The 19,151-nt window shown below is 42.5% G+C and overlaps 1 protein-coding gene across 2 annotated transcripts in view; it reads left to right on the top strand.

The window, feature by feature from the left end:
• Positions 1 to 19,151, top strand: part of CRHR2 (corticotropin releasing hormone receptor 2) — a gene marked incomplete at its 5' end in the record, with an annotated part of 167,879 nt that overhangs the window by 86,462 nt on the left and 62,266 nt on the right. For both annotated transcript variants that reach the window (XM_082306484.1, XM_082306485.1), the window contains 2 exons: positions 8,216 to 8,301; positions 15,513 to 15,619. In XM_082306484.1, the coding sequence (XP_082162610.1) occupies positions 8,216 to 8,301; positions 15,513 to 15,619 (193 nt within the window). The remainder of the gene's footprint in view (positions 1 to 8,215; positions 8,302 to 15,512; positions 15,620 to 19,151) is intronic.

The raw sequence follows: 19,151 nt of genomic DNA, 5'->3' as shown, positions 1-19,151 counted from the left end.
TCTTCCCAGGCACAGAGGTGAGGCTGACAGGTTGGTAGTTCCCAGGGTCCTCCTTTCTACCTGTTCTAAAATGGGTGCAATGTTTCCCTTCTTCCAGTCCCCAGGGACTTCACCTGACTGCCATGACTTGTCAACTATCACGGAGAGTGGCTTGGCAACTGCACCAGCCAATTCCCTCAGGACTCTGGGATGCATCTCATCAGGTCCCATAGACTTATGCATGTTCAGGTTCCTCAGGTGATCACGAACCTGATCTTCTCTTGCAGTGGGACGGACTTTGCTCCCCCAGTCCCTGCCTTGAGGTCCATCCACTTGAGAGCTATGGGAAGAGAGGCTGCCAGTGCAGAGTGAGGCAAAGAAGTTGTTGAGCACCTCAGCCTTCTCCTCATCCGTTGTTACCAGTTTGTCAGTCTTGCTCATCGGGGGGGGAGGGGTATGCTTTCTTTGACCTTCCTTTTCTGGCTGACATACCCGTAGAAGCCCTTCTTATTATTCTTCACATCCCTTGCCAAGTTCAGCTCCAGCAGTGCCTTGGCCTTCCTAACCCCATCCCTCCACAACCAAGCAGTGTGCCTATACTCTTCCCAGGATACCTGTCCCTGCTTCCGCTGCCTGTGCATTTCCTTCTTGCCCTTTAGTTTGACCAGCAGGTCTTGACTGAGCCATGCTCGTCTATTTTCCTTTCCTGATTTCTCACATGTGGGGATCAAGAGCTCTTGAGCGCTATGGAAAGTGTCCTTAAAGATCTGCCAGCTCTGTTCTGCTCCCTTGTCCCTGAGGGCAGTTTCCCAGGGGGTCCTATTGACTAACTCCTTGAAGAGCTGGAAGTTTGCTTTCCTAAAATTCAGGGGCCTGACTTTACCCTTTGCCTGATCCATATCCTTCAGGACTGCGAGCTCCACCAGTACCAGCCTGCCTCCAATCTTGATGTCAACGATCAGCTTACTTGTGTTGGTGACCATCAGGTCCAGTATCACATCCGCGCTGGTAGGGCTGTCTTTTACCTGGCTTAAAAAGTTATCCTCAATCCATTCCAGGAGTCTCCTGGATTGCCTACAGCTCACCATGCTACTTTTTCAGCAAATGACGGGGTGGTTGAAGGCCCCCAGCAGGACAAGAGCCTAGGAGCGCAATGCCTCCTGTAGCTGGAGTAAGAAGGCTTCATCAACAGGCTCCCCTTGATTGGGCAGCCTGTAGTAGACACCAACCACAAGGTTCCCTTTGTTACTTTGGTCTCTGATTCTTACCCATAAGCTTTCAACCTGCTCGTGGCTGTTCTTCAGAGACAGCTCTTCACACTCTGTCCATTTCTTGACGTAGAGGGCAATGCCTCTGCCCCTCTTTCCTCTCCTGTCCCTTCTGAACAGCCTGTAGCCGTCGATAGCTGCACTCCAGTCATGGGATTCATCCCACCAAGTTTCAGTGATGGCAACTAGGTCGTAGCTTTCTAGCAGCACGGTGGCTTCCAGCTCCTCCTGTTTGTTTCCCATGCTGTGTGCGTTGGTGTAGAGGCACTTCAGCTGGGCTGTTGTCCATGTCACCTTCTTAGAGGAACACCCCTTAATTCCTTTGAGGTATTTCGCTTGTGTTAGCTTGTTGACTCCTATTACCTCAGGAGCCCCTGGCTCATCTCCATAAGACCTCAAGTGTGCTGCAGTGTAGCCAGCACATCTCAGAGCAACAGGCTGAGGGCCTTTTCTAGCACCCTGTCCCTCTAACCTTGGCGTGTCATCCTACAGCTTGTCACAGGTAAGCTTGGTATTTACATCTGCAGACTTGCTGAGGACACACTCTTCCCCATCATCTAAATCATTAATGAAGATGTTAAATAGGACTGGACCCAGTATTGATCCTTGGGGTACACTGCTAATCACTGGTCTCCAACTAGACTTTGTGCCACCTCTGGGCCTGGCCATTCAGCCAGTTTTCAACCCATCTGTTGGTACAGCTTTTGCAGCTAGTCTGTGTGTGTGCGCACTTTTGTTGTCTCATGTTATTGGCTATCAGTATTTTAAATATAATCTTCATGTAAGCACTTGCAGTAAGCACTTGCAGCTTTGCAGGAGTCAGTTACACTGAATACTAAGACTTATCACGGTAATCCAAATTCAGTGGTTTCTAAGTAGCAGAAAAATCACAGTTGGGATGACAAGTATTGACTGTTGCTGCTCCATTTGCTGGTTAGGCACAACACTGAGGTCTTTTTGGATGAGTCTCTAGCAGTGTTGTTAATAAAATTTAACATGTTGGAGAGGAATTCATTTTAGATGAGTTTGGATGGCTAAAAGGTACACTTCTGTTCTGGGATAAAGGCCTCTGGGCTTATTTGTGAAAAACTGCTCCTATCCCTTGCAAGTTTTCCCATAACTAGTCTTGTGATACTGGTACTGAGTGGCAGGGATGCTGAAGAGGGTTATGAGCAAAGCTGTAAACAGAGGCTGGATGTCTCCCCCCTTATCAAACACCAGTATCCTGAGTGTGAGGAGCCCTTCAAAATGAACAAGTAGTCTGCAGGTTTCTCTCATGTCCTTCAATGTCAGATCAAAATCATTATCCATTATTATTGGTGCATGGGCTGTTCGGGGATACATTGCTCAAATCTGGGTTGATCATCTTCTCTTTACTTAAACAACAGCTATGCTGGGGTTTCTTAAAAAACTTGTTTGCCCCAAAACCAGAAAGAGTTTATGATGTGATTATCGTGCCCAGTTTTTGGATAAACGCAACACTATTTTTCTTCTCCATTCGAGGAATTTTTGATCTTCACCTTGGAATTTCTCACTTGCTCTTAAATAATTATACTCCACTAAGGAAACATCAAGTTCTATATAGTAGTATGTGTGTGTATGTGGGTATGTATATACAAACGTATATGAGTGAGACATTCCTGAAGTTATTTGATTGTTTCTCTGACTTTATTCAGAGAAGAATCATAAAAAAAATAGACTGATCTGGGCACACCTTTCCCAAAAACTGGAGTGAGGGAGATTTGGCACCATACTACTACCTAGAGTATCCTCACCACACTGCTCATTCTTGAACGCTTACCAACAGGAGGTAATTTTTGAAGACCCTGTGAAATCTGCAGTGATAAAAGTTCCCTGCTCGCGGAAGGGGCTCTTAAGGACTATTTAAGCTAAGAGTGAACAGTGACACATTGCTAACAAAGACTTTATGAAGTGGGTTGAAACAGTGTTGTTCACTAAGACTTTTTGGCAAGCATTGCTTTTACAACAGCTTTGTACTTCAAAGATTTGCTGTTCCTGCTATGGGTAGCTGGTTGTAAGGAATAGGGTTTCCCAGTTCTGTTCCTGCTAATGCTTTGTTACACTCATGCTCGGATGTCTTACCAACCTTTTTATGATGTGATACAAAGTTTTTCAGAACTGGAGATCCCTTTACATCACCTTAGAGCCCATGAGAACTACAAATGTTGGTACGTCTACTGGCTTTGTGTATGTGTATCTATATTGCGTATGGAGCTGAAATGTTGGCTGACGTGTAGCACCAAGGTCTGGCACTGGGCTGTCAAAACAGCAGCCACCACTACAGAGCAGGAACAGCAGTGGAAGGCATTGCAGTACGCTGTCTGAGGGGCTCCAATTGCTGCATTTGACTCTTGGAATAGTGCCATTGCTGTCATCTGCTGTATTGATAGAATATGACTATGATCAGCATGACTGAATCAGCCCTTAGAGGAAATATTGAAATGAATATGTTATACTGGGTGGCGTGGAGGGGATGAAATACATTTTCTGGAAGTTAGCAACCTGTACGACAGTCTGAGTACTACTGGATATTTCTTTCTATTCAGGGAGTTCCCTTTTACCTCCTTGCCTGTCCCCTGGACTGATGGTTAAGCAGAAGCAATCAAGTGCCACAAATGTTGCTAATAATCTACAACAAAAGGAAATCAGCATTTTCAAAGTCAAAGAAGAGGCCACAAACTGAAGCATAGACTTGAATATTGGATGATGTGTCAGAAGCTATGTGTATAATGGCTGTGTGTTGCCTGTGTCATCATGAGTCATCTGCTGCTTATTATTTGTTTGCATGAAGATTAAATCTGCTTGTCCAGTTGTATTATATGACTGCAAGTGCACACAGAGCACAAATAACCACAGGTTATAACCACCAAAAATCTCTCTATTTTGTGTATCTGTTCTTTAGAATAAAGCCAGTAAGGAAGGAGAAATTATAGGAAGAGAAAGTATACCGAGTTCTTCAGTATGCCATTTGTCTAAGGAAATGAAAATTGGCACAATTTTTTTTAACTAGGAAAAAAAGAAATAGTGCTAATAGCTCTCATTCGCTATTGTTGCCCTAGAAAGATCATGTAACTGTTCTTTTCTTCCTGAGTGTTCATTGTTTGTTTCTACAATGGAGTTCTCCATCATACTCTTCCATTTTCTCCTTATTTTTCATGACAATTGTTAAGAAAAACTGAACTTAATCCAGTCTCTATCTGTACACAGTGCTTTAAAGCAAAAGGCAAGAATGCTTCTAGCACAAAGCACATTAATCCCAGTTCTCACTGGAAAACCAGGTGAGAAGGAATGTTCTTCAGCATGTTCCATCACCAAAGAGATTACAGAAGTCTCTTGGTAAGATCACTGACTGTTGGTTTCCCTCTTCTCTTCCTTTACACATTCTGAAGCTGGGGGACACGTATCTTCCATTGCTGTCTTTCGTAGAACCAATGTATCTGTCATCTTTTTTTGGCATCCCTTTGCTCCTTCGATAACTGCTACAGCTCTGCATGTCCCAGTGACTCAGCCTGTCATTGAGTCCAGTGTCAGTTATTTTTTCATCTCTGTGCTGCTTTTGACAGTAAGTAGGGATGCTATGAAGCAGCTGTTTGCTGCTATGAAAAAGACTAAGATGATTATTTGAAGTTGCCATTATTTTATCCAGGGTCTTCTGTGCAGAGATATACAAGCACACACAGGAATTTCAGCACATGCCAGATGTGACTGACTGTCTGCAAACGCACTGAGCCTCTGTCCAGTGCATATGTGATGGGTCCAATGTCCCCAAGAAATGCTAGACTCACTATATGCCATGGGATTCATCTGTGTGTGAACAAGAGCGACTTCTTCCAGATGCCTGCAGTGAGGCTCTTACTCTCTAATATTACCTCACTCACTAAATCAGCTATTTCTCCTTTAAAGCACGGGGTAAGAGATCTGTATTACATTATTAAAATAGATATATGAAAATACATTCAGTATGATTGGAAACTTGTTTCCATGTGGCTATTAGATCTAATGCTGTAAGGCATTTGGAAGAAAGAAAGAAGACCTTTGCTTTGGGGTATAAATTACTTATGACTACTAGAGTTTGGAATGAGACATTCCCAGAAGTCAGATCTACTTGCTGCTTTTGTTTCCAAGAAGTGGCTGATACTGGAGGAGATTCTGGACTAGAGAAATTCAGAGTTTGATTTTATCCTCCTCTCGATCAGATGCTCACTATTTAAGAGTCTGGTGTGACAGCTCAGATCACTGTTTCTCAAAGAACGGCTTTGATGTGGGTGTTGTATAGGATTCCTGTACTTGCACTGAAAGAGAGCTCAAAGGCACATTTTATGGTTCCTAATATTCTATGTGGAGGGGTTACACATTAAAATGGAGGTGGAAATGGATGGCATTCGTTACACTCGATCTTGCTTTGCTGATCCTGATCTGTTCTCTAATAATTCTTCTGGACAAGAAACATGAGACATGCATTTATCCTTCTGAAAAGAAGGTTTTCATGAGCAGGGAAGACGTAGTACAGCAGACAGAGGCATCGTGGCCTGATAAGGTAGAATGCATGGCTTGTGATGGTTCACAGCTCTGCCACAGTCCTGCCAGGTCATTTTCAGGAAGTCACGTACACACGTTTTGCTTCTGTTTCTGTACGTGTAGAATGGAAATAACAATGAGAAGATGTTGGTGTGGATGGGGGGAGCACTCCTAATATTTGCTTTCTTTTTCAACTAAGAGAAATTTTTGAAGGAAGCCTTGGGGTCAAAGGGGTCTTCTTTCCGTAGTTTTGACACTCCTCCTCTCTTTCAACCAACTTCAAGCTATTTTTGTTTTCTGTCAATTATTCATCTAGAGGGAAGTCAGAAAAAGAAGAGTGGTTTTCCTTTTGCATGGATAAATAACTCCTTGATTCAAATGCGCCTTTCCCTCTCAGGTACTTAGGTAGGCCTAGTTGGATGTTTGAAGTGTCTCATAGTGTTGATTGTGTTTGTGGTCTCCACACCCGAGCTGGAAAGATATGGTGAGGGAAAGGAAGAGTCAGAATGAATAAAATAAGGATTTCTTATGTGCGCTGTCCTGGCAGTGGGACTCAATATCCAACTAAGCACCAAAGCTTCCCAGGCAGTGTGTGGAGAGTCAGATATTTGCTACAGAGACTCAAAATCAGCAACCATTCTGCACAGAGACCTTCAGCACTGGCCAAAAGGATGGGCCAAATACAAGGGCTTTCAGGGATGTAACTCAGATCCAACCACCTGAATGCCGCTCAGACCGGGTCCCAGAGGAAGGAGGTAAAAGATGCCCTGAGACATATTTAGCTTTGAATGTTGAACTTGCTGAACAGAGCAGTAAGGGAAGAAATCTAATCACCTGTTTAGCCTTCAGGTAAAAATTGCACAAAGAAATTGCACAGAAAATGGAAGTCTATACCTGATTCTCCAGTAAGAAATAGAGGCAAGTATGTGAATTTGTCTGTAAACTAGTGACAGAAATGGAAACTGAGGTCCTTAACCTTTAGCACAAGTTTCTGTAGTTGACCCAAACGTTACTAGTCATTTTATTTTATTTTATTTGGCCTTGACACTCCAAGAAGAAACCGTGAAAAAGTACAAAGAGACAATAGCAGTATGAAATTCAGTGATCTGTATGGATACGGTGTAACCTGGAGCATCTAGGTGAACTGTTCCTTGTTGCTTTCCATATGGGCTATTCTTCTCTGTAGGAAAAAGCACCTTTTCAAAAGTCTTTCTACCTTTTTCTATGGCTGTTGTCAACAACACTTTTAGAAATGTTCAATCTGATGCTTTTATTTGACATCTTATTTTCCTGATGGCTGGGTGCTGAACTAACATTGAATGACCATGGCAAAGGCCCAAGAAGAAATTGGGTAAAGGGCAGCAAGAACATCATGAAGAGTTCATTAGGAAGTTGTTTATATGTGTCCTTTGGGGATCTTTCTGAATTTCCTGTTTTATTTTAATTCTCTTGTTTCTAAGACATAGTTGAAAATAAGTGTGGAAAAAACCTATTGCTTGGGATTGGATGTGCTTTTGGTGGCTGGAGGAAGGTAGCTTGTACAGGAAAACTGCATAGTTTTCTCTCTGAGTTCCTTGTGAAGAAGAGGAGTGCATGCCAGAAATTGAACTCCCCTCATTGCTCCCAATATTGCTACACACCGTTCCCAGAGCTCTGCAGGGTGACATTGCAATTGGATGTGAAATCTCTGTGCTTCAGTACAGTAATTAGTGATTTTCACTAACATTCTGGGAGAACTGGCACCTTGGAAAAAAAGACCAGAAGTGTTTCATTTTCACAGAGGATGGGTGAACACATCCTAACCTAGGTGTACGCATTTCTGAAATCATCTCAGAGACATTCTTGTATGGCCTCCCCAGCCTGCCTGCCCAGGGCTGGCAGATGTGGTTATCTTGCTCCTTTTTCAGGTTCTTTGCAGAAGTTTTACCGATAATGTTGTTGCATAAGAAGACTCTAGGAAATCAGTATCTCCAAGAATGTTGCTTCTGGTTTGCAGTGGGATAAATGGGAGGGGAGTAGAGCAATACATTTACCATACACATACCATTCTCCTAGATGGAGCACTAAAGACCTAAACTTTTCTGCCCATTTCTGAATACATCATTTAACTGCTTTTTAAAAGACTATACTAACATTAAGCTTTCTCTTGCAATGCCCTCCTCATACATTTGCTGTCTTCTGAACCCATATGCTGTAAGAAAACATTATCAATAAGTATCTTTAAATACTTTTCTCTAGATATGTTTATATGTCCTTTATTTCTCCTCTTCCTTCCTCAGCAGGCTGTTCTAGTCCTCACAGAGGTGGGATAAATTGATTTGCCTTGTGAATAATCTGTTCTGTAACCTTTTCTTAAATCTGTGATATTGCTAGGCTGTTTAAAGTCCAGCACAGAGTATTCATCTCTCTTTTATTTTGGTCCGTACCAGGAAATGCCTACAGAGAATGCCTGGGCAATGGGACATGGGCTTCCAAGATAAACTACTCTCAGTGCGAGCCTATTCTGGACGACAAGGTCTGTATTTTTCCTTTCATTCTTCTCAATGACATTTCTCAGCATACATGAATGCAAAGCTAAGCTTAAGGTTAACATACTAATTTGGGACTTCTGAAACAGATTCCATTTCTGTCTCTGCAACAAATCCTCCCTGTGAATTCAGGCAAATCACTTATCCTCTCTCCATATCCCCTCCCCACGTAGTTTTTAAAAAAGGATGCTTTATTATACTCTGTCCCTGATGATGTATATTTATGCAGATCCTTCCTAGCTTTGTTCTGAGCCTACGGCTGCTACAGTAAATGTTAGTAATAATAGCAATAAGACCAAAAGCTTCTTTGGCACTGAAAAATAAGCTTTCAACAGCTGATTCTACCCTGTACCTATCAGTTCTGAGGTCTCATCAACAACTGGCCTTTCCGGATCTCAATGTCATTTTTTCTTCAGCAAATATGTACAGGGGCAGCAGCAGAAAAATACATAAAAAGCAGACTTGGGTCCCAGCTGTCTTTAAAAGATTGAGTCAGTCTTGCATTATATAGGCGTTTACAGAATGAAATTAGTATATAGGGTTAAGTTCCTTCAGAAAGGCTGCAAGCAATTATGCAAAGTCCTTTTCTTGTCAAATGTCTCAGCTTTTCTTGGAGGCATCACAGGCATTTATCCTCACACAGTTTAAGCCTTCAAGCCTTTCGTGCCATGTTCTCTTTCTCTTCCTCCTGTTTTGAGTGCTATGGTAGGACACAAGCACACACAGGCTTTGTGCTGTCTCTCTGCCAGGGGTGACTTTCCCCTCTAAGAACGAGGCTGGAGCCTAGCAGCTCCGGCCTGTTTATGTTTTGGGGTTCGTTCCACTCATTCCATCATTGGAGTTGTGCCATGCCAGTTGAAAATGGAGAGGAGGAAGACAAGGTCTCACCTGCTGAGGGCTGCTTGCAGAGCTAATCAGGATTTAGTACTCGGGAACTATCTGGACTAGTGCTGTACCCAAAACAGTCATGATGTGCTTTGGCTGTGGCCCAGCATGTGTCCTGTAAGATCTATGTTGTTGCTGAATGTGGGCTTTGACAAGTGAATCAGAAAACAGATAACTACACACCAGCTGCTGAGGAGTGCCTACTCTTACCCACTGGCTAGGTAATTTGGTGGTAGCCCACCCGCCCACACCTCCATTTGCTAGAGGCTTCTAGAAAGTAAGAAAAAGTGTACCAGTACATGACTGCCATCCAGAGGGACTGATACACGTTCAAGGTGGTCTAGCATAGTGGAGAGGCTCCCATGACAATTTAAGCTGACCTAAGTTGGGACCACCCCAGTGCAGCCCCTCCTTACATTTCTTTCCCACTTAAAATGAAAAACTAACTTTTTGCTGGTTCATTTTTCGGACGAATCAGTTCCTTAAACCATGTTATTGCATTATTGCAGGAGTGCTGGGGACGGCACATGCAAGGGGAGTGAAAGTGTGGCTGGGATTGAAGGGGACAGCAGACCATGGTAGCAGACGATCTCTGGCTGAAATGAATTTCCACTTCTGTGAAACCAGCCTCTCCAAAATGAGCAAGAGGGGATGTGTGTAGCAGCCAGTGCTGATTTAGAGAATGGGGAGCAGAGCTGGGCAAAGACTCAAAGTCTTTGATGTGCTTTAGCTGGTATGGGAAACCTGAGCTGATAGTGGCAGACTGCTGTACCAGCTCAGGAAAATGCTGCTGTATTTTAATGACACTCTTTATATGTCTGTCTGCATGACTTGAACAGTTGCTATCTCTGCACAAGCAAATACAGAGGAGTGTTATTTGAAGAGGCTGGAGAAGTGTTGTGACTAGAGGACAGGATTACTTCCTTTACTCTGTTTTTGCTTTTAAAACTTTGCAGCTATGGTGATAGCTTAAAACTTCTTAAATAGACCGTTCCTTTAACAGACGAAAGTGCAGATGTTCCCCCACCCTTGTTTGCAAAAGCTTAAAAACTCATTTATTAGATCTTTAAAGATTTGCAACAAGCTTTGCAAATATTAATATTTGTGAATATTTTTGAAATCTCTACATAATGTTCAGTGTTACAGATGAATACTTGGGTTGCTTTGTGATCCCCCCCCCCAAAAAAAAAAGAAAACTCCCCACAGATTTCCATAATCCTCCATTTTGATTAAAGGTGAGATGCAAGCACACTTGTGGGTCTATTGTTATTTATTGACTGATCCTAGTGGATGCCAAGCATCCGCCAGGTCGTACGCTCTGTGTTTCATGTTTATTTTTAATACAGAAAACAACAGTACTTTCAAGCTTGGCCACTCACAGCCAGAGTGCTAAGAATTTTATGGTTTGACTTCAAATGCAGTAATTGATGCATGGGACAGGAACAAGACTTTTGAAGATCAACCCCATGTCCAGTGCTACATGTTTTATGACAGAGTGTTGGTAATGGAGCAAGGGAAATTTTAGTTTTTTTCAGCTGTAGGTCAGTCTTAGGGGGCATAAGCTCCTGTAACACACATTCACTGGATTACATTAATACATCATTGCTTTACTTGTGGTCAAGACCTGTGGCAGCAGCTGATAAAACTGTGCTCTCGGAGTGCTTTGCTCCAAGATTCCCACTTTGGCTAGGATCTAGTTGCCTGCATGTAGTTACACGGTGTAGTTTAAAATGCCCTAGTGTGTCTCCATGCATCTTGCAGGTGTGACACAGGCCTTCTGGAATACCTGTGTCCTTCAGCAGCACCACCAGGACCAGCTAGGAAGCAGACAGTCTCCTGAGTGCACCTCAGGGGGCACTAGATGCCTGGGTGTGCATAACTGTTTCTAGCCGTTGCTTCAGATATTGGTTCAGATGTTGGGTAGATACCCAAACGTAGGTGTCCTAACATCAGACTGAATCCCATCCTCTGACCAAACAGCTCCTTCTCCAGGCACAGGAATCGGGTACAGAAATTATTTTGATCCAACAATCCAACTGGCTGTTTGATGGCATAATGTGTGACAAATGAAAAGCTTCTGCTCAGCCTACAAGCTCCTGTGTCAAAGGGACCTTTGCTGCCTCTGGCACAAATCTGTGCTCTTGTTAGAAGACAAGTGAGAGTCTCAGGCAGCAAAAAATACATCTTAACCGCCAAAAAGAGCTATAAATTAGGAACTTTGGTCTTGTCTATGTGGCCTATGGCAGCTGGATATGAATTTCATTCTGCTGTTTTGAGGTGGCTTCAAGCTGTGTAGCTGAGTTAGCACCATGCTGGGCTTAAGTTAATGTATCCTGCTTAGAAGCACAGTCACATTAGCCACAGCTACCCAGCTTCCAGCTGGCTGAGAACAGGAAAGCAGTGAACTCAGAGGCATCTTGGATGACAAAGATATCTCCCAGTTGCTTCTGAAAGTCTTTGGAGAGGAGATATGGTGGCTTTAAACTGTACTGGTGACAAGATCATTCTGGCAACAGGAAGAAAGACTGAACTGGGAATGGAGTGCAGATCCTTGCAGGAAGACTTGTGCTGCAAACACTGGCAGGACCTGTCAGGAAGTCCTGTTAGAGGGAGAAAGATCCTTGTCATCTGGAGAATTAAGAGTGCTGTCATTAGGTGGTTATTAGTTCAAATCATTACCTGATTTGGTTTGGACAGGTTAGCAGTCACAGCCTAGCTAAAGCAAAGGAAAAAGTCCTCTAGACAGAATGACTCCATCATTCACCTGAAATCTGGCTGCAGGGAACCCAGTGTGCCTTAGATTTGCAAAGCTGGTGCAGGTAAAGACATAAAGCTGTACTTCCTCAGTTTACCTGGTAGAAGCTGGTTGGAAAATAACTCTGCACTGTCTGATGTAACATTATTGTCATGCATAAGGTACGGCATGGAAGAGGATTCCAGTGATGTGACCTGCTGTGGTCCAGAGAGAAAGGCTAACAGAGTGTCCAGACCATCTCCTTTTCTATCTCCTTTCTAATGTAACGACCCTCCTCCCAAGCCTGAGTAGGATTTAAATCTGCATTTTAGTGGAGTGAAACATCTTCCTGGAAGCAGAGGAATATTGGGTAACAGTAGAAGGTTGTTACCATTTTAAATGTATCAGTCTTCAAGAGGGTGAGACAGAAAAGAGTTATGCAAGTATTTTACATGATCTGAGCTCTGGCCAACACATGACTGATTCTGGGCACGTGTTTTTCAGCCCTGAAGGTGTTGTCTCCAATTCTACCAGAGATACAGATTGCATGTAGGCTGGTGGAAAGTGATCTTGCCACCCTGTCGGCTTAGTTTTTCATAGGCACCGAGGCAGTTCTTGTTTCTACAATATTTGAATTTGCCTTCAGGAAACCTTGTTAGAATCAGCAAGAGAAAAAATAAAACTCATGCCTGTTTTTTCCTTCAGCATCAGTGCATCAAAGAGGACCTTAATTATGTTTTCTTTCCAATTTTCTTGTGTTTTGAGCCATACCTTCTTAAAACTTGAGTGAAGTTGAAATAGTGGTTAGAAGCCAAAGCAGGGAGCTGAAGGGTCAGATTCAAAGAGCAGGAACCTTGGCCTGGGAGAAACATTGTCATCTTCTAGAAAATTTCTAGCACTACATGAGCAATTGTGGGCGATGCTCTTAGTCATATGGTTTAGTTTTAGATAGTCCTGTGAGAAGCAGGGAGTTGAACTCGATGATGCTTATGGGTCCCTTCCAACTTGAGATATTCTGTGATTCTATGAACTAAGTGGGAAAGTAAATAAGCAAGGCAGTTTGCCAGAGCACTAGCTGAACAGTAAAACATTGGATTTCAGGTAGGCACATGAGTTCAGGTGTGTTTTCCTCCCCTTTAGGTGCCTCCATGACTTAAGGATAAATAAAACTCAGTGTGGAATTCAGATCTTGTGGATTTTGGGTTTTTTTCCCCCTCAAGGCTATTCAGAAACTGGGCCTGTGCATAGGGAAGTTTATTTTAGGGGACTTTATAATAGACTTAAAAATACCTTGCATGGTTGAGTTCTGTCCAGAAACAGCACATTACTCCATGTGCTGAAGATACAGGCGGATTTCATCATGTAAATGATTCCAAGAGGGCATGCTCTCTCTCTGGAAAAGCACTGGAAGATGCTATCTTCACAGAACAATGGAACAGATTAACTACAGCTGCTGGTTGTAGTTTCATCCAAACATTCATTCACTGACAAATTCCTTTGACTAGAATAAAATGTTAAGGGAACTTGTTAGAAAAAAATGAAACAAAGGAAGTTCAACCAAAATTAGAAAACTGATGCCATTTGCAGGATTTTACTTTTATATTTTTATCACAAGTGAGGAAATTTAGGTGATTAGTTTTCAAAGGTCTCATTCTGCTGGAGGAGGACAACATCCCAAAGTGGGGAAAGATCTGCTTAACCTGGAAAGAAACAAATGCCAAAACTAATAAATAAATAAATATCTTTTTTTTCAGGGGGGTTATTCTTTAAGTAGCAAACCAGTGGCAATTTTTAACCAGCTTCAGTATTTATCTGAATAGTGTTTTTCTACTTTTTCCTATGTTTCGGGCAAAGAGAGGTGATGCTTCTCTTTTCTCTGAAGCCAGCAGCAGCTCACCACTAAAGAATGTTCCAGTTACTTCAAGGTGAAATTTTGGTCACATCACTAAATTCACTGATTTAGGTGGGAGCACTTTTGTACTTAATTTTTTGTTTAGAGGATCAAGAACCTACCCATAATCTCCTCAGCATCCTAGGAAATAGACACCAATACATTAAGTTTCACCACATATTTGGGCTTCTGCTAAAAACAACAGGTTCTCTGGTTTGTCAGTCTTTCTCAAAACTGAAAGGACACCAGCAGATTCCAGTTCTTTCAGTTTGCCTTGGTTCTGCCCTCAATTTGAAAGATAAGGATTGTAGCTTGCAAGGCAGGTACCTCAGAGCAAAATCTGCCTGTATGGAAAGGGCTTATTATTTATTCTTACTGACAACTGATTCATTTTTGTATGAAAACCAAACCATTTGAGTAGGAAAGTAGCATAACCTGGCTCATTAAGACCATGCGGTTTCCTAACAAAATAATGTTTTGTAACTTTTGAAACTGTGAGAAGATGTGTCTTTGGTAGCTTTTTCACCCTAAAACAACAAAGTTTTAAAATAGTGTAATAATGAAAATAAGAAATCATAGAATCATACAATGGTTTGAGTTGGAAGAGACCTTAAAGATCACCTGATTCCAGTCCCCTTGCCATAGACAGGGACACCTTCCACTAGACCAGGTTGCTCAAAGCCCCATCCAACCTGGCCTTGAACACTTCCAGGGATGGGGCAACCACATCTTCTCTGGGCAACCTCTTCCAGTGCCTCACCACCGCCATAGCGAAGAATTTCTTCCTTATATTGAATCTAAATCTCCCCTATTTCAGTTTAAAGCCATTACCCCTTGTCCTAACACTACATGCCCTTGTGAAAAGTCCCTCTCCAGCTTTCTTGTAGGCCCCCTTCAGGTACTGAAAGGCTGCTATAAGGTCTCCCCAGAGCCTTCTCTTCTCCAGGCTGAACAACCCCAACTCTTTCAGCCTGTCTCCACAGGAGAGCTGCTCCAGCCCTCTGATCATCTTCGTGGCCCTCCTCTGGACTTACTCCAGCATGTCCATATCCTTCTTATGTTGGGGTCCCCAGAGCTGGACGCAGTACTCCAGGTGGGGCCTCACCAGAGCAGAGTAGATGGGGAGAATCCCCTTCCTCGCCCTGCTGGTCACACTTCTTTTGATGCAGCCCAGGATACTGTTGGCCTTCTGGGCTGCAAGTGCACATTGCTGGGTTATGTTGAGCTTCTCATCAACCAACACCGCCAAGTCATTCTCCTCAGGGCTCCTCTCAATCCATTCTCCACCCAGCCTGTATTTGTGCTTGGGATTGCCCCAACCCACGCACAGGACCTTGTACTTGGCCTTATTGAACTTCACGAAGTTTGCATGGGCCCAGCTTTCAAGCCTGTCAAGGTCCCTCTGGATGGCATCCTGAGGAAATTACATTAAAAAAGGGGGAAAAAAGTAACTTTTTTGCTGAGATTTTTAAGAAACTGCAGAGAAGTCCCAAACTGAAATGAAACCAAGCCTGTACTTCTGTGCCTGGGCAGCATGTTTGGCTTATACATAGGCATCAGCCCTGGGGCTATTATATCATTTGAAAGTAGAGAAAAGTAATTACTGTTTCCTAAACTGATTAACTGTTCCTTAATGTCAGTGCTTAGAGAGTCATGCTGATTTAATCATGTTATCTCTTTACCTCCAGAGGAAGTATGCGCTCCATTACAAGATTGCTCTCATCATAAACTACCTGGGGCACTGTATATCAGTAGGGGCCCTTATAGTTGCCTTTATGCTTTTCTTGTGCTTGAGGTGAGTAATCTGTTTGCATGCTTCTAACTTGGTTGGGTGTGTGACAGTTACCGGGTTACTTAAGCCCTCTAATAACACTCTTCAGGTTATGTATGGTCTTGACAAATGGTCATGGCTTTTACACTCCCAAGCATGTACATGATTTCATTGACTGATGCATTGGATGAGCTGTAATGGTGGCTTCCGTGCATAGGACCTAAAGCCTATTTGTATTCAGGACGAGAACTGTACATGATTTATTGATGCAGGAAAAAATTCAGTGAGCACAGAGTGCTTCATTAAGGGAAGCTGGGATTTGAGTGTGCCGAGTTGCAAGTTTTGGGGGCAAGTTTTCTTTTTTATAAGGCAGTGCCTGATAACATAAGGTATTTTGCATTCCCTGACAGATAACGCCCAGATCTAGACCAAAGGAGACAAAACGAAATCTTTGTATTTTGCTTTGGGTTAATTTCAATTTTTCTTCCATTAAAGAACTTAGAAGTTTTCTTAAATAACAAGAGAAACCTTTAGAAAATCTTTAGAGGAGCTTTGTCCCTACCAGTGCTCATGAAATGATGAATGCAAATCAATGCAACTGCATAGAAAAATTCCCTTCCCTGATTCAGTGGTACAGAAGGGAGTTTGTTAGGTCAAATGGATATGTCAGTGAAAGAAAGTCTGTGAAGAAGAGTTAGGGGCACAGGGAGAAGGGCAGGAGGGAAGAAAACTTAGTGGAAAGTAATAGGCAGATGTGCATCAGTCATCATATGTATTGTATGTACACAGCCTGAGTCACAGGAATGTATTTTAATAGGATTGGCCTCGTTGGATATTTCTGTATTATTTGTTGGATTACCCAACTGGTATTTCTGTACTATTTGTGCTGTCTTACCTAGGAGTGTTCAACCTCAACTTGGAACCAACTGTACTAAGTGCTATGCAATGATAATCCTTGAGAAAAATTTTATACTAGTAGCAGAGGAGAAACAGGTGGAGGACCCCCCACAGGATTACAACATGATGATTGACAGTGACCTAAGTGAAAGAATTACTGCTTTCCTAGAGTGGAGCATCCCTACAAAGTCTTATGCTAAATCTTCCTCTTGAGCATTCCTGACAAGAGGGTCTTTCTTATTAACAACAGGAATCTTTTTTCACCTCAGCATCTATAAACAGAATAATCTATGCTAACGGGAAGACAAAAAAAGCTTAGAACATTCAATGGGAACATTTGTGGTGCATCAGTTTAAACTTCCATTTCAACCTTTTTACTGTGTGTATAATGCTAATTCCCATAGTGCTTGGAGACCTGAATTAATTTACCCCGAATAAAGAATGCAAATTATTCGTTGTAACTATATTCCCTGCTTCGATGCTGAATCTTTTATAAATGCTTGAGTAAATAATGCAAAAACAATTAGATAATATGGTATAAACGTATCCAGCTTCTAACACAGAAGTCTCCCAACTGATCTCTTTTAAATTGTTCTTCTGGTATTTAAACTTTGACTTTAAGATTTAAATTTTGCAGCCAGCTTTCAGCGTTAAAAATGACTGCAGCAATTAAGTACTTCCCTGTACATGCTGTGAATTAAGATAGTCCATCTTTTCAAATTCCCACTCTATCATGCAAAAAATGTCTAGTGTCTAGCCAGCGTACCAGCATGAGCTACCTCAGTGTCTGTAAAGTTACACCTGTTTTCAGAAGTTCTAAAGATGCTCCAGTGAAGGCAGTCCCTAGGCAGATTTCCCCTACACAAATTCTAGGTTATGCACATCTTCGTCACACTTACCTCTTCAAAGTGTCCCAAGAGCAATTCAGGTCTGATAATTGAGTCCTATTATTGGGGGCTTTTTTTCCTGTTTTAGTTTGGATGGAAGAAGGCATCTACTAATTGGGTGAAATGAGAGAATTTAGATAATTCCTGGCTAAAAAAAAATAGAAGACCCTGAAGGCTAGATCTGCTAGTCCCACATCTTGGCCCAAAGTAGAAATCTACCAGTTCCTTATTCCTGCCCCACTCCACCCATCTACCTCACTCCATGAGTGCCTGCTGAGAGAGAAGATAGAGGAGACCTCCGGGAATACTCAAGTTCTACAACTGCTCCATATTTTTATGCTTCTCACCCATCACCTGCTTGATTTTCCTTTGCTCTGTCTGTGCAAACAGAGTCCCAAAGGCAGTCCTGTCTGAAGGAAGAGACTGGAGCACACCTGATGTATTGGAACTGCTAGGAAGGCTCTGGGATCTCTCACACTGGAGGTTTTAAGAGCAGGTTAAATATCTGGTTGGCATGGCAAAGAGTATTGCTTTGATGATCAACTAGTGAGATGGGTGTTCTGCTTTTGGAGATGAGCTTCACCATTAGTGTTGCTGCCCCAGCCCAGGTAGCTGTTGCATTGATAGGAAGCTTAGTCCTCAGTTGTGCTGAAGTGGGAAGGGGAAAGAACTGGACCTAGTTGCTATTCTTCCAAATCTATCCTGTGTCATCTTGTCCCCAGTTCCTGTCTTCCTCAGTTCCTTATGCAACCCTCTGTCCTCCATTCACAACCCACCCTGCAGTCCAATAGAAATGTTCTACTGTCCTAAACTCTAAGGAACCATACACCAAAGGATATTTTGAGGGTTGGAAAGGTCAGGTGTAGCAGCAAGTAATGAAATCATCTGCCATCTGCGTTTGTATTGCCAGGAGACCCCAACACAACTGAGAAGGGAGGAGAACTCGGCCAGAAACTCCCTTTTACTGTGAAGACCTATTCCAGCCTTGTTTTCTCCAGTTCTGTCTCATATGAATCAAATCCTTCTTTTTTGGCTGTGCAATGAAAAATAAGCCAGTAAACATTTCATTTAGCACCCAAATAATAAAAAGTGAAGCCCAGCTTATGGAAGAGGACTTGATTTTTGTTGACATGCTGACTGAATGACAATGAGTCATTGAGATAGCTCCTAAAGATTGAAGTCAAGGATTATTCCTTAAGGTCTAAATGTAGGTGGCCTTAAAAGTGTGACAGCCATGCTGTCTTTATAACGTAAAACAAAACAAGCGCACAAGCAAAAAGAAATATGCTGAGAAGGAAAAATGAGGAATTTGTGCATAAACCAAATGTGCTGTAGAGCTGCATTGATCTCCAACACCGGATCTGTAGAGGTTTGCTTGGGGCATTTCACAGGGCATTGCTAAATGTATCTGTACCGCTGTGAATCTCATAGTCTGTGTGTTCTCATTAATGGTAAAAGTTTGATCCATCCCTCAGGTGCACACAGGCAGTTCCCACTGACATGGCTCTCATCGTCCCACATAATCACATTCTCATGCTAGTAAAGCAGAAATTTTCCATAGGAGGAATCCTGCTATCAGTAATACCAATCAAGCTGAAGAAGGGAAGAAAAAAAAAAAAAAGCATAAGGATGAAAACACTTCTTTGTTCTTTTGAATCGTATTTTTCCTTTATTGTTGCTGATAATGCAGAGACAGAAATTGCTTTGTCCTGGCTTTTTCCTTGTTAGTGTGCTGTTATACCAGCCTCTGAGGTGGAATAAGAGTCCTTTGT

Source organism: Platalea leucorodia (genome assembly GCF_965183815.1).
Source record: "Platalea leucorodia genome assembly, chromosome: 1".
Classification (NCBI taxonomy): domain Eukaryota; kingdom Metazoa; phylum Chordata; class Aves; order Pelecaniformes; family Threskiornithidae; genus Platalea; species Platalea leucorodia.
Note: the sequence above shows the minus strand (reverse complement) of the source record. Positions and strands in the feature narration are given on the sequence as shown.